The sequence below is a fragment of the Dipodomys merriami genome, unplaced genomic scaffold (genome assembly GCF_024711535.1).
Source record: "Dipodomys merriami isolate MVZ:Mamm:240054 unplaced genomic scaffold, mDipMer1.0.p SCAF_1, whole genome shotgun sequence".
NCBI classification, from domain to species: Eukaryota; Metazoa; Chordata; class Mammalia; order Rodentia; family Heteromyidae; genus Dipodomys; species Dipodomys merriami.
The window spans coordinates 71832903-71847549 of NW_027202270.1; the positions used below are offsets into that span (position 1 = coordinate 71832903).

At 33.1% G+C, this 14647-nt stretch overlaps 1 protein-coding gene across 5 annotated transcripts in view; it reads left to right on the plus strand.

Moving 5' to 3' along the window:
- The window catches only part of Lrp1b (LDL receptor related protein 1B), a 1866674-nt gene that overhangs the window by 1548386 nt on the left and 303641 nt on the right, over nucleotides 1-14647 (plus strand). For all 5 annotated transcript variants that reach the window (XM_070023764.1, XM_070023773.1, XM_070023793.1 and 2 more), the window contains exons 44-47: nucleotides 367-559; nucleotides 1141-1266; nucleotides 5639-5767; nucleotides 9710-9829. In XM_070023764.1, coding sequence (XP_069879865.1) covers nucleotides 367-559; nucleotides 1141-1266; nucleotides 5639-5767; nucleotides 9710-9829 — 568 coding nt within the window. The remainder of the gene's footprint in view (nucleotides 1-366; nucleotides 560-1140; nucleotides 1267-5638; nucleotides 5768-9709; nucleotides 9830-14647) is intronic.

A 14647-nucleotide genomic window follows, 5' to 3' on the forward strand; every position in this document is an offset into this window, starting at 1 on the left:
TTCATGCAATCACCTTCAGGCTATATGTATACATGAAATATTAATGGATTTCAAGTTTAAACTTAGGTCTTGTCCCCAAGATATTTTGTTATTTGTATGCAAGGATTCCAAAATATGAAGAAATGGCCCTGAACCATTTCATATTGTAAGCACTTCACATAACTGAAATACAGCATGTAGACAGAATATTAAGAAAATACTTGGACAATTCTAATGATGATTTAAAACATGGTGATACATTAAGTAAAATGTTTTTTAATGTGTTGATTCCATTTTATCAATCAATTAATCTTCATTTTATAGTTATGGGGGATGTGTAGAGATACTAGCATCTTTGTTGCAAAAGTATATTTTAATTCATTCCAGGTGATTGTCAAATCTGGGCCAGGGACTTTTCTTAGTTTGGCCGTTTATGACAATTACATATTCTGGTCAGACTGGGGCAGAAGAGCCATTCTACGCTCCAACAAGTACACGGGAGGAGACACCAAAATTCTTCGTTCTGACATTCCACACCAGCCAATGGGAATCATCGCTGTTGCCAATGACACTAATAGCTGTAAGTTACAATGGACAAAAATTATTGCCTAGTAATAAAAGACTTGTTTCCTTATTGTTTTGGGGGATGGCACTCAGCGTCTCATTACAGAATACACCAAAGTTCTTGCAAAGTTTAAATTTTGTAGTGCTTTATCACCAGAAGAACAAGCCACTTAATTTATTTGTTTCTAAAATTCAGCCTCAATCTCTCTAATTCCTCTTAATTTTGAAAATTCACTTTGAGTTGTTTTCAGGATAATAAAATAGTATGATAATGTATTTCCGCTAAGCTGGAAAGTCTCCATTCTTTGAAGTGCTTACTACATTGGAGTCTTAGTATCATTATTTTTCTAGTGAGACTAGTTCACTGGCTTCTTTAACATCCTGGACAAATATATCAGTAAGGTGTAACCATTTCAGTTACATTTTTTTCTAATAAATTTATTGTCTGTAAGGTTTGGATTTTCAAAGTCTTGTATTTATTTCGCATGAGGTATCATTGAAAGGTTGAGGCAGTACTGCAATTTAACATGTATCTGTAATTAAGATAAAGTGTATATTCAGTAGGAAAACATGACCGATAAAGCCTCATTATTGCAGGTGAACTTTCTCCATGTGTGTTCTTGAATGGAGGCTGCCATGACCTCTGCCTTCTGACTCCTGATGGTAAAGTAAATTGTTCTTGCAGAGGGGACCGAGTCTTGCTAGCTGACAACAGATGTGTGAGTAAGTAAAGAAAACCAAAATGTAATTTCACATCAATTTAAAATAGCTTATATATATTAGATTATTTTAGAGTATTCTTGAAGTTGTATTTTAGTAGAAATTCAATAGTTTCCTATCTCTGTCCATGAGAGTACTTACTTCACCACTATGTTTAGTTACAGCACCATATGACAGGTAGTAATAAATCAGAGAGTGACAAGATGTTTTATCTTTGTGATTGTGGACTGGAAGGTGTTAGGGCTAAGTACTTAAGTACTTGTGCATAATAATCACCAGCTATGACTTTAACAATCATTGAATAATAAAATTGATTAAAGCAAAGATAAACAAGAATATAATCAGTAGATCAATTACTTATAGTGAAACCACTCACAGTCAGTCACAGTGTGAAAATGAAAGAGAATGGCTCATGCAGGTTATTTGTAATCATTTCCAAACTGTTAATTAAAGAAAGCAACATTCCAGCCTTGCTTGTTTATACCTCCCAAAGGCATTGCAATCCTTAATTAATATTGTTACAATATACACTTATTAATAGTTAAGTTTACCAAACTGTTTCCAAAATAAATAATTGTTAATGTGTTTCAATATTGCCATTAATATTTAATGCTATTTGTATGTGGGGAAGGTAGAAGAGAATTACCTTGTTGGAAGTTAGTGAACTCACTCTCATACTTTGTCAAGTTTGGCACCTTTTTTCTCATTCATATTCTCAACCCTTATCTTTTTATTTAAGAGCTAGATATAGTTACATCATAAAAATAATTTTTCAGTCTCTTTCTGGAACTTATCAGACAGACCTTTCTTCTACCTCTTCCATAGTTTCTCACTTTTTAAGGTCTACCACAATGCCAACAGATGCCTCTTAGCAAAAGTTCTAAAAGTCATGATTTATAACTCTGCCCAGGAAAATGAGAAAATTATGTATTTAACCAGGGCAATTTAAGTTTAAAGAAATTTAATTAAAATTAAAATGTAATCCTTAGTCTACAATTTCCCATATATTTCCTTGTTGCTTAATGTTTTCCTAAATTTATCAGCCAATTGCTTAAACTTTTTCAGTCGTCCTTTGTAACTTCAAGGCATTTTGATTTGGATCTGATTCCATATGTTAAGCCTAGAGTATTAGTTATGCATTATAATCATCAATAGTTCTTTCATAGGCCATTACAGGCCCACATGAAAGCATTGCTTTTGGTTAACACAACAAGTCTTACAGTGGAAGCCCATAGTTGAAAAATAGTTTACATATACAAATCTCTACTAAGCCATATGTGCCTCTCTATTGTTGAGAAGTAATGAATTCTAAAGAAATGCAGCATTTTATTTATTTTTTATTCTTTATGATAAAGGTAATGAATTGGAGGTTACAGTTGCATAAGTAAAATGAGTACAATTATTTTTTTAATGTGGAGATATATCAACCCTAATATATCTTCAGTTATGTTTATGATTTTACATGATATTTTACATTATTTTGCATTTTAAAATATGGTCCTATATGGATGGATTTAAACACTGTTATCTGCTCTCTCATTTCCTGCCACTTTTCTTTCTATATTCCCTCCCTCTCAAGTTGTAAAGTTTGTTTCCAACATAGTGTCATCGAGTGACTATCATTGTTGTATTAGTTTATCCTCTGCTCTGCTGTTTTATTGATTCCCTTTCCCTTCCACGGATCACATAAACTTATGATACATCATTTGAAACATTAGTAGTTGTTTGTCTGTGGAACTATGGAGTGACACTAGACTCCTTAAAAGTGACAAATCTTTGTAGAGATTGAACATATCTACTGTACATTTGTTTTGAAGTCTAGGATACAACAGATATTAGAAATTAACTCTTGGCTTTATTCTGCCAAATTAATCTGTGAGAAATGAGAATGTATCTGGCATTGACCACACTTGAAAGAGTTCACCCTGAGCCATTTGTGAATGTTAATGGTATCATTAAAAAGGTAAAAGGCCATTTACTAACACCTACATAAGGGCAATTAAGGGAAGATCATTTGTTGTCATAATTGTAAAGAAAATGATGAGGCACTTCCATTCTGTACAACATTGCTCACCTTATCAACATCCATAATAAGCACAGGAATTACAAATGTCATTAGCTAAAGTAATGGCTATGTAAAAAAATTAGAGTACAAAGGAATCACATTGCTGCTAGGAAAAAACAACACTCTATGTGATAAAATAAATCTGTCTGAAGAAGACCTGTGCTCATATAATATTTGATTTTATATCAAATTTATATCAAATTTATGTCAATTGTTTCTACTAATATAAAAATATAAATATATAAATAAATACATGTAATAACTCTCCAATCATTATTTTCAAATAACTATGGTATTTTCCATCATTGTACTTTCTATTAGATGTGAGAAGCTTAATAGGATATGTTCAAAATAGGGCAAATTTGTTAGGAATACCAAGAAAATTCCAGTAAGTATATGCGGTTTGCTCAGTTCATGATGTAGGGTGATTATACCTATAATTTTGGTATTCGTTATACATTTTTGTTTATGTTTTAATACTATTTTTAGGTTTAAAATTATTTGTCTCCTTTTCTAAAATGGAATGATACTTTAGATTGACTTGTAATAATGTATATATTACATCAGAAAAACATATCTTCAGAAAGTGTTGTATTCACCAAATTAATTAAATTAGAATTTGTATACAAGTATATGGATAAGTGAACATTCTATAAAAAATTATTTAAATTCAAAGACTAATACAGAAATAAAATACTGTGAACTACAAATTGTATTAATCACTGTTAAATCAAATACTCCTAAAAATAATTATAAATTATAAAATTAAGGTATATTTCCTTCAGAGATAAATTAATTCTAATACCTCCAATATAGGTGAATTGATTTAAATGCAACAAGCAATTATCCAATAAACAATGGAGTAAATCTATGTAAACAGACAAAAAATGGATTCTGAAAATTTGCTAGTGAAATTCTTTTTTTAATATATATTTTCGTTGTAAAGATACTGTACAGAGGGGTTACAGTTCCATGAGTAAGTCAATAAGTTCATTTCCTATCGAGCATTGTTACCCTCTCCTTGGTTTTTCCCTTACCATCCCTTCTCTCCCCACCTCCCCAACTCCTCCCTCTGAAATTCTTTTTTATTTTTTATTTGTTTATTTTATTTTATTTATTTATTTATTTTTTTTTTGTGGATCTTGGGGCTTGAATTCTGGGTCTAGGTGCTTTCCCTCAGCTCTTCAGCTTCAAGCTAACACTCTACTACTTGAGCTGAGCCACAAAGCTACTTCCGGTTTTCTGAGTGGTTTATTGGAAATAAGAGTCTCACGAACTCTCCTTCCCCAGCCTGGCTTTGTGTGGCCATCCTCAGATCTCAGCCTCCTGTGTAGCTAAGATTACAGGCGTGTGCCACCGGCGCTTGGCTGAAATTCTTTTAAGAATAAAATTAGGTTTATTTTCCTTAATGGAAACTCATAAAAACAGAATTCACAAAAAATGATCGATTAGCCAGAAGCAGATGCCTTACACATATAACTCTAGTCATTAAGGGTGCTGAGATTCAAAAGATCGCAATTAAGAGTCAGCTTAGATTGACTACATCTCCAAAATAACCATCAGAAACAATGCACAAGTCTTAGAGTACCAGCCTAGCAAACAGTCCAAGTAAATGCTAGGTCCTAGATTGTAACTGAGTAAGGAAAATAAAGGCCATCATAGATAAGAGTTTCATGTTTTGCACTGTTAACATAGATTTCTAATTTAGAGTAGATCACATTTCATAAACAAATCCTGAGATTTAGAAATGGGACAAAATGAGCATGGTGTCTTGGAGAACATAAGCATAAGATATTTTATAGATTCTCACTGTTTTTCACCAGAAATATTAATCCTATGTGACACATTAAAGTGGGGAATAGACACGAGATGTTTTAATGTTTTGAAGAATTTATAAAAGATCTGAATAAGAAAGAAAACAGAAAAATATTCTTAACATATGCAAAGTACATTTAAGTGGCAAAATGTTTGCTTTAAAAAATTAAGATAGATTGCCATCAAAATTTTAATTACTTTTTTCTTCTACACACATATAATCATCTCATAATTTATCTCCTGATCTGGAGATAAAATTAGTTATGCAACACTCAAGAAACTTAAAAACAACTTCGAAAACACAAAGAGTGATATGGGAAATGTCCTTGTTAACTTTCTGTAAAGAAAAGTCCAACTCATTGACCTTTATTTGGTTTTTCATTTATATAAGTTATAGTTTATTACATAATTGAGACTAAAAAACATGATTATAATATAGAAAGATATTTAGAATTATTGTTAGTTCACCAAAATGTTGGCCTTTCATTCTTTCAGCTAAAAATTCCTCTTGCAACATTTATTCAGAGTTTGAGTGTGGAAATGGTGAGTGCATTGACTACCAGCTCACCTGTGATGGTACTTCTCACTGTAAGGATAAATCAGATGAGAAGCTGCTCTACTGCGGTAAGCATCCAACATAGGGTTTGCTCATTTCAAAGAAAATTTTCTGAAATCTTGGTTTGTTTATCTCCTTTCATTTTTTGTGTAGGCTTCTTTGGTGTCTCTGATTAGCAGGTAGATCTAAGCCAATAGACTTGGCTGTGTTTATGCCAAAAATGAGACCCTTATTTCCAATGATAGTTATGGTAGTTGGAAGATTCTCTTATGCCTTTCTATCCATGAAATGCAGGTAAAGAAGCATGTCTCTGTAATTGATCTTTAGGTCTAGGTTTTGGGTATCTTAGAATGTAATCCAGTGTTTTTAATAAGTTGTAGGTTTACTCTCCAGGAAAAGACCACAACCACTTAGAACCTTGTTGGGCTGATAAAAATCAATGTGATTTGTTGCACTTTTGTCTCCAGAATAGCATAGGGCCAGTGTGCAAAGGCAAGCCTAGTTTACTAGCTTCGTGATACTTTCCCCATCTGTGCTTCTGTTGGCAGTCAACCTGACAGTCAACCTCTCTTCTTCTGAAATAGAATTGAGCTTTTCTATCTAGTAAGCAGCTGAAAAATTTTCTTTATTACAACCATCCTGGACATTGTCTTTGTACAAGCATTCCTACTTACTGTAAAATTGATCCAGATTTTCTTTAATTGATTCTGATTTATATTTATCCTATCAATCCAGTAGCACTGAATTTACATGCTATGCTAATATTGAGAATTAATGTCTAGAATTGCTACATTTCGTTTCTATATCTGGTAGCATCTAAGTAATAATTAAACCTCAGTAATCAAAAAATGATGAAATAAGAAGATGGAGTTTAAGCAATCTAAATACATTCCTCTATACTACAAAGTAAAGACACAGTTATTTAAAGTGATAGTCGCATATGATTTGCCAATGTCTGATGTGCAACCAAATTCTGAAGAGAATTTGCTACAACTATTGTATGTTTCACAGAATAGCTGTATCTTATAAGAAACATTATCATAAAATTATAATAATTGATGTAAAAATTTTCATTTACTCTGAAGGGCTTGAGGTTGTATTTTACATCAGTTTTATCTTAATTGAAGCAAGATAATATTCCTGAAAAGCAGGCAATGCTAAAACTGTTTGTATAAAGCTTCAGCTAGTAAATATGTTGGGTTTTGTGGGCCATGTATTTACCATCATATAGCCTTTATTTATTTAGACTGTTTTTAAGTTATAATTGATATATAGTTGTACATCTATCCAGGCATATCAATAACATATGATCAGATTGATATCAGATCAGAATAACTGGCATATCTTTCACTCAGGTATATATAATTTCTTTGTGTCATGAATATTCAAATTTATCTGTTATTTTGAAATTTTTAATTGTTGTTGAATATAACTATCTTGTTCTTCAATAGAACATTATTTCTCTAATGTACTATTTCCTCGTAATAATTAACCATTTTTTTCCATCCCTCCCCCTATACTTATTTCCCCTGTTTTGGAGAGCATTATTGAATTTTCTACTTCTTTCAGAAATTTTTTTAGCTCCCATATATAAGTGAGAACATGCCATATATGTTTCTGTGCCTGACTTTTTTCTGATTAACAGAATGTCTTCCAATTATATCCATGTTGTGTATATCAATAGTCCTATCTTTTTTGTCTTTTAAACATTTATTGTATTGTAAAGATGCTGTATAGAAGAGGTAGAGTTATATGAGTAAGGTAATGAATATATTTCCTATTGAGCACTGTTACCCCTCCTTTGTTTTTCTCCTACTGTCTCTTCCCTTCCTCACCTCCCCAAATTTCCCACCCTTCCTGAAGTTGTAAAGTTCAATAGTCCTATCTTAATAACAGGATTTTATTCATTCTTTCAAAGCTTTATAAGATTATATTCATTTATTCAGATTCAAGGTACATCTCTTATCGATTCCATATTTTTGGCGATTTTGAATTAATGCTTCAATAAATATTCAGTGCAGATGTCCTGTGTGTTGTTTTTAATTTCCTAGTATATTAGTATATGTACTAGAAGGAAGATTTCTAGATCATCTGAGGAATCCATTTTGAGTTTTGAGGAATCTTAACAATCTTTTCCATCCTGGCTGTACTAATTCACATTTTGGTCAAAATTGTGCAAGAGTTTCATTTTTCTTCACATTCTAGCCAGCTCTTGTTATTTTCCATCATTTTTGTTTAAGCTTTTTTTTATTTTTCTTTTTTATTTATTTTTGTAATTAAGTTTTTTTATTGTGAAAATACTGTACAGAGGGGTTACAATTACATGAGCAAGGTAATGAGTACATTTCTTATCCAGCATTGTTGCCTCCTCCTTTGTTTTTCCCCTACCATCTCTTCCCTCCCACCTCCTCAGCTCCCTGCCCCCCTGTCTAAATTGTAAAGTTCGTTTTTCAACATAGTGTCTTGTACATCTCATTGTTGCAATGGGTCAATCTGTATCCCTAAACAATTTGTATTTACCCTTCCCCTCCCCAACTTATACCAACATCAAATACAGTGAAAACTCTTTTTTTATTTTTCAGTACTGTTGGTTGAACTCAGGGCCTCACGCTTGCTAATTGGGCATTCCACCACTAAAACCGTCATGAAATGATATCTCATTAAGGTTTTGATTTATATTTTGCTGGTTGTTATGACATTGTTTTTTTCTTATATATGTGGATCATTTAGGTCTTCATTTAAAAAATACCACATCAGCCTATTACTGATTGCTTTAAATTTCTTCCTTATTGTATAGTTACTAATATTACTACTATTACTGATATTGCTAGTATTAATATGCTATTATTATTATATATTTTAGATCTTAATTATTTTTTCCAAGACTTCGACTTAAATTTATTAATTTATAGTAAATAATGACCTTCATCTCAATAAAAATAAAAACATCATGCCTGTTACATCATAATCAATAACTTTGATCTTAATTCTTTTTTTTTCTTTTTTTCTTTTTTTGTTGGTTGTGGGGCCTGAACTCTGAGACTGAGTGCAGTCCCTCAGCTCTTCAGCTCAAGGCTAGCACGTGAGCCACAGCACCACTTCTGGCTTTTTCTGTGTATGTGGTGCTCAGGAATTGAACCTGGGGCCTCATGCATGCAAGACAAGCACTCTACCATTGAGCCACCTTCCCAGCCCTCTTAATTCTTAATTATCACAAGAACTAGTCTAAATTTTCTTTAACTGTAAACTGATCTTTGTTATCTTTTCCTTATATTCATTTGAGCTTGCTTTCTTACTTTTCTCATACCTTCAGTTACATTGTTAGACATTTTTGGTATAAATTTTTCTAGATCTTTGGCTGTAGACATTAATGATATAAGTTTCCCTGTTTGTACTGCTCTTGCTGTGTCCTCTAGGATGAACATATTTTATTTGTACTTCCATCTGTTTTGATAAATATATATCTTTCCTATTTGATTTCTTAATTGTGTCACTGGACATTCAAATTGAAGTTTCTTATTTAATTTAGTAGACATTTGAAAGATACTTTAAAGAGAAGTTCATTGATATTTTGTTGAGTCTTTGTAAGAATAATTCAAGAATACATGTTTTGTTGATTTCATTATTACTTGTTATAAGACCTTTGTAGATGTAATGAAGTTAGGTGATGCATTTTTGGAGAGTTTCTTTAACCTTTTATGTAAAACTTAATTTCTTATTTCTTCTGAATTGGACATCCCTTGTATGTTTATTCCTCACATTTGACAGAATGTGAGAAACAATAATGTGAAAACAATTTAAAGAGACAATCCAGTATGAAACACTAGATAAAAAAAGTCTTTCCTAAATAGCTGCTTTATGTTATCTGATAATTATATAATTTAGAGCTTCATTATTGTATAATTCTGTTTTGAAGAATCTCAACCCAGTCATTATGGTCATTAGGGTTTTCATTTTATACAATATTTCCATATGACTACTAATTACAAGTTTCTACATTTGTTTATAAGAAAACAGAAGCTGTCGAAGAGGCTTTAAACCCTGCAACAACCGTCGTTGCATTCCTCATGGCAAGATATGCGATGGTGAAAATGACTGTGGCGATAACTCTGATGAAGTGGATTGTAAAGGTACTTTATTCTTTGTCTGAGGGCAAAAATATCATTATAGTGCTTTTTTAACCTTTCTGGAGATCATTCTGTTACAATATACCTAATAACATCTATAGAGCATACCTGCACAAATGCTTTTTGAAATAGAACTGGAGATCGCTATCCAAGGAGAATGGCCTAGGCACAGATATGTTAAATAGTACATGATCTCATTCAGTGGAATCTAATACTCTGGCCCTAATTTTAACAGTAGACTGCAGTAACCATAGTCTGGGTAGACAAACCTTAGTGAAGGACCAAGTTGATCAACCAGTTTCTAATGTAGTTACATCAGATTTCGAAGTTCTGATGTGCTATAGTTTATTATGGTGAATATAGCTAATAATATATATGTAATTTATATTTTGAAAAGCTAGAGAAAGGACTTTGAAAATTTAAACCTTTAAACCATGGGAGAGTGATGAATTTTGGAGGAGTCAGATGTGTTTCAAATTGATTTAAACATTACATGATGTGTGTATGTCTTGAAACATCACATGATAACTCATTAATTTGTGTTATTTTTATAAATCAGTTAAGAATAAATCTAATTTAAAATTTTTTCTCATCACTCCAGTTTTACCTATGTGGCTTTGGGGATTTTTTTTGTAAAAATATGTAATTCTGATTTATGATTAAAAGAAAAGTTCCCATTCATTCCTGATTTGTCTGTTTACCCTTAATCTCATTTCTTTTGTCGGTCGTGGGGCTTGAACTCTGGGCCTGGGCGCTGTCCCTCAGCTCTTCAGCTCAAGGAGAGCACTCTACCACTTGAGCTACAGCGCCACTTCCGGTTTTCTGGTGGGTTTATTGGAGATAGGAGTCTCATGGTCTCTCCTGCCTGGGCTGGCTTTGAACCTCGATCCTCAGATCTCAGACTCCTGAGTAGCTAGGATTACAGGCGTGAGCCACCAGTGCCCGGCTTAATCTCATTTCTTAACTAGACAGAAAACTTTATGCCTCATTGTTGAATTTTTCATTACTGTCATATCCAATCACTAGCAAGTTTTGAATTGTTTTTATATATCTTCTAATCTATCTACTCTGAGGTTGGGTATATTATGGCTTTAACTGCACTCAATACCAATTTTCCAGTTGACTTTACTGATAATCATGATGATACTATTTGGACATTTTTCATAGTGACTATTATGAAAGATTATTTGACTAAAATTCTGCCTCAACCATTATTCCCTTTGTTTGTGTAACAAAATTAACAAATGTGTGCCTTAATTTTTCAAACTCTCAAGTAGAAAACACAAATAAGCAATAATACTAATATAAACTTAAATACTAATTGATATTCAGAATAGTACTTGGCATACAGCAAATGCTACCTAACTTTTGCTTTTTTGTGAAAACATTGATGATCAATGGAATGGCCAAAAGCAGCAGAACTGTGACAAAGATTTTTTTTCTGACCATTCAGAACTTCAAAATCTAAACCTTACAAATAAGAAAAACTTTTTTTTTGTCAGTCATGGGGCTTGAACTCTGGGCCTGGGTGTGTCCCTCAGCTCTTCAGCTCAAGGAACTGCTGTACCACTTGAGCCACAGCACTGGAAAGAATTGAATAAACATTTAGGGAAAATAAAGAAGGAAAGGAAAATAGCAGAATATAGAGGCAGAATTTTCTATCAGATATTTTCAAGTAGGACAGGCTAATCTAAGCACAGCAAACCAAACGATGATAAAAATATCAAATTAGAATGTATAAAAACCTAAAAACTAAATTTAAAAAGTTTTTTATTTTAATTGTTCAAAGGAAATTATCACAGATTTCTAAGTTACTATGAGTTTTATTAGGGAATGGAGATTAGTTTTCAAGAGTAGTAAAAAAATTAGTTTGTATATTTGGTTTTAGAAATACAGTGAGTAGCACATGGTTTTGTGTGGATGCATGAAATAGTAAGTTTTATAAAAACAGATTTATTCTGAGTAATGATATCAATAGCAGCAGATGAATACTAATAAAAATAACTCAAATTATTATTTTTACCCATCTGAAGTTTGATTCTTGATTTCTGGATCATAACTATCTCATCTATCTCTTTCCTCCCTGAACAGTATAAGTGATTTTGATTATAACCTCTTTTTTGTGGTAAAAATCAGAGCAGTTAGATACCTTCAAAATAGAAAGATGAAATGAGATGAGCAGCGGGGATTCAAGCCTATAATCCTAGATACTAGGGAGGTTCACATCTGAGGTTTGTAGTCAAAATTCAACTGAAGAGTAGTCCAAAAAACTCAGATAACCAGCCAAGAAGATACCCAGGAAACATGGCTCAAGTTGTAAAGTCTCAGCCATGAGTGAAAAATTTTGAACCAAAATTCAAGGCTATGAGTTCTAATCCTGGTAATCACACACATAAAAGTGTGCATCTTTCTTGATGTTAATACAGCATATTTCATATGATGGTTACAACTCTAAAATTTCTCAGAGTCACATAAGAATATTTATTATTTACTGGCAATGACAGAGTTTAACTAACTAGGTCCCATGGATTAGCAAATGAGTAACTGGATAGAGGAAAGACTATTCATCTCACTTGCATCTTCTAATTTTTCATCATGTTAAGATTGTTCATAAGGGCTGGGAAGGTGGCTCAGTGGTAGAGCGCTTGCCTTGCATGCCTGAGGCCCTGGGTTTGATTCTCTCCAGCACCACATAAGCAAAAAGGAAAAAAGCCGGAAGTGGCACTGTGGCTCAAGTGGTACAGCGCTAGCCTTGAGCTGAAGAGCTAAGGGACAGCGCCCAGGCCCAGAGTTCAGGCCCCACGACCGGACCCAAAAAAAAAAAAAAAAAAGATTTTTCATAATATTCTTGTAAAATAGTTTTCAATTCATACAGAAAAAGAACTTCCCTGAGTCCATGTCCTATACACCAAATACATCACTGTTTGTGATATATTGGTTCAAGTGTGCATTCATCAAGTATCATGCTCATAACATACAAAAGATGATGAAGGCAAAGGCTTGGGTGATAATTTAGGGAAGTGGAAAGAGTTCTCTCTCCAAATCTTTCCTTGAAATTACTCTTTCTTTCTTTTATCAGCAAATACTTTCTGCTGCACTTTATTGAATATATTTACTCACATACATACCTCACCTATTACTTTTGAACCAAAAATAAAACCAAATGATAAGGATCAATTTGTGGAATCAGAAATACAAATGGAGATTTTTGCTATGATGAAGCAATAGGTAAATTATTTGAAGTTTTATAGTACATATGTTGTTTATATATTGGTTGTGATTATTTCCTTTAGTTTTTAATTCTGCAAAGACACTGGCTCTATATACAGAGTGGAATTGTATTCTACTGGGATTTTTTTTCTCTTGTAGAGGAAAGAACAATCCTAAATCTTCATCAATCTTTTATTTATTGCTTCTTTAAAGCTATCCTTTTCATGAGTACGAGCTTTAGACATCAGGCTACAGTGGGGCAATATAAAGAGCTGTTCAAAAAGCTTGTCATTTTGTATTCTTACTATGATTGTATGACAAGATGAGTGTGCAGGTTCAGGGAGAATGCCGAATCTCACTCCTTGCTGTTGACAGAAGGATAAATTGCTTCCCTTGGGAAGTGCGCACATCTTCACTAGAACATTTTTTAGGTAGACTGGAGCGCTAGGAGTTCTGAGGCTTCCTAAAGGAGAGAACACTGCTGGTTTTTGTTGTTTTCCCTCCCCAAAGTTCAAAGAAAAAATTTGATATATTCCATAAACAAGCTAAAGGAATATGGCTGGAAAAGAAATTAACATTCTTCCTGTGCTCACACAGCATTTAACCCTAACTGGTAATTAAATGCTTAAGTAAGATTTTGTTGGAAAGTGAACAGAATATAGAAATGTGAGCAAATTTAATGCTTTCTGTTTGTTCCTTACAAGCTTCCCTTTGCTATAGACTAAGTAAGGAGAGGTGGAAGAGAGCATTGACTTTATAAGAACCATCGTAAGAACCACAGGGAAAACATACTGATTTTTATGTGTTTCATATCTTGCTAAATGTTTTCAATGACTTGGTATACATATGGATAAGAATAGGAAAATTTAGAAATCATTCAAAGGAGAGGATGCTTTTCTTTTTCTCTGAACTATACTTTCATCTACAATCCCGGTCACTGCTTCATGCTTTATGCCCCCTGATTACTATTCCTGGTGTATTCATAGTATGTTTTCACTGATATTCTGTAGGCCATATTTTGTTTGGGGACTATCTGAAGGGTATTCCAAGTCTTACTTAGAGTTTCTTTACTTTGACCACATTGTTTTCTTTATTTTCCTTTTAAGGGATTTGGCTTCAGGAAATATTTTGCAGAAAATTTTCATATTCACCTAACAATTTGGATATTTCAGTATCATTCTCCATAAAACATATCACCTAGAGAATGAAACTAATTTCTTTTTTTTTCTTTTTTTGGGGGGTCTGGTCAAGGGGCCTGAACTCTGGGCCTGGGCGCTGTCCTTGAGCTCTTCAGCTCAAGGCTAGCGCTTTAGCATTTGAGCCACAGCGCCACTTCCGGCTTTTTCCTTTTTGTTTCTGTGGTGCTGAGGAATCGAACCCAGGGCCTCATGCATGCAAGGCAAGCACTCTACCACTGAGCCACCTTCCCAGCCCAAGAGAATAAAACAAATTTCAATACTTGATTGGTCAAAAGAAAATAATAGGAATTTAGGATAAAAAACAGGAAGATGTATAGAAAAGACATTTGTTTTTGTTATTTTATGAAGTTTCTGCTACTTCAGAGGGTTTTTTCCAATCCCACAACTTTGTTGTCTCTAATGCAGTCTTGCT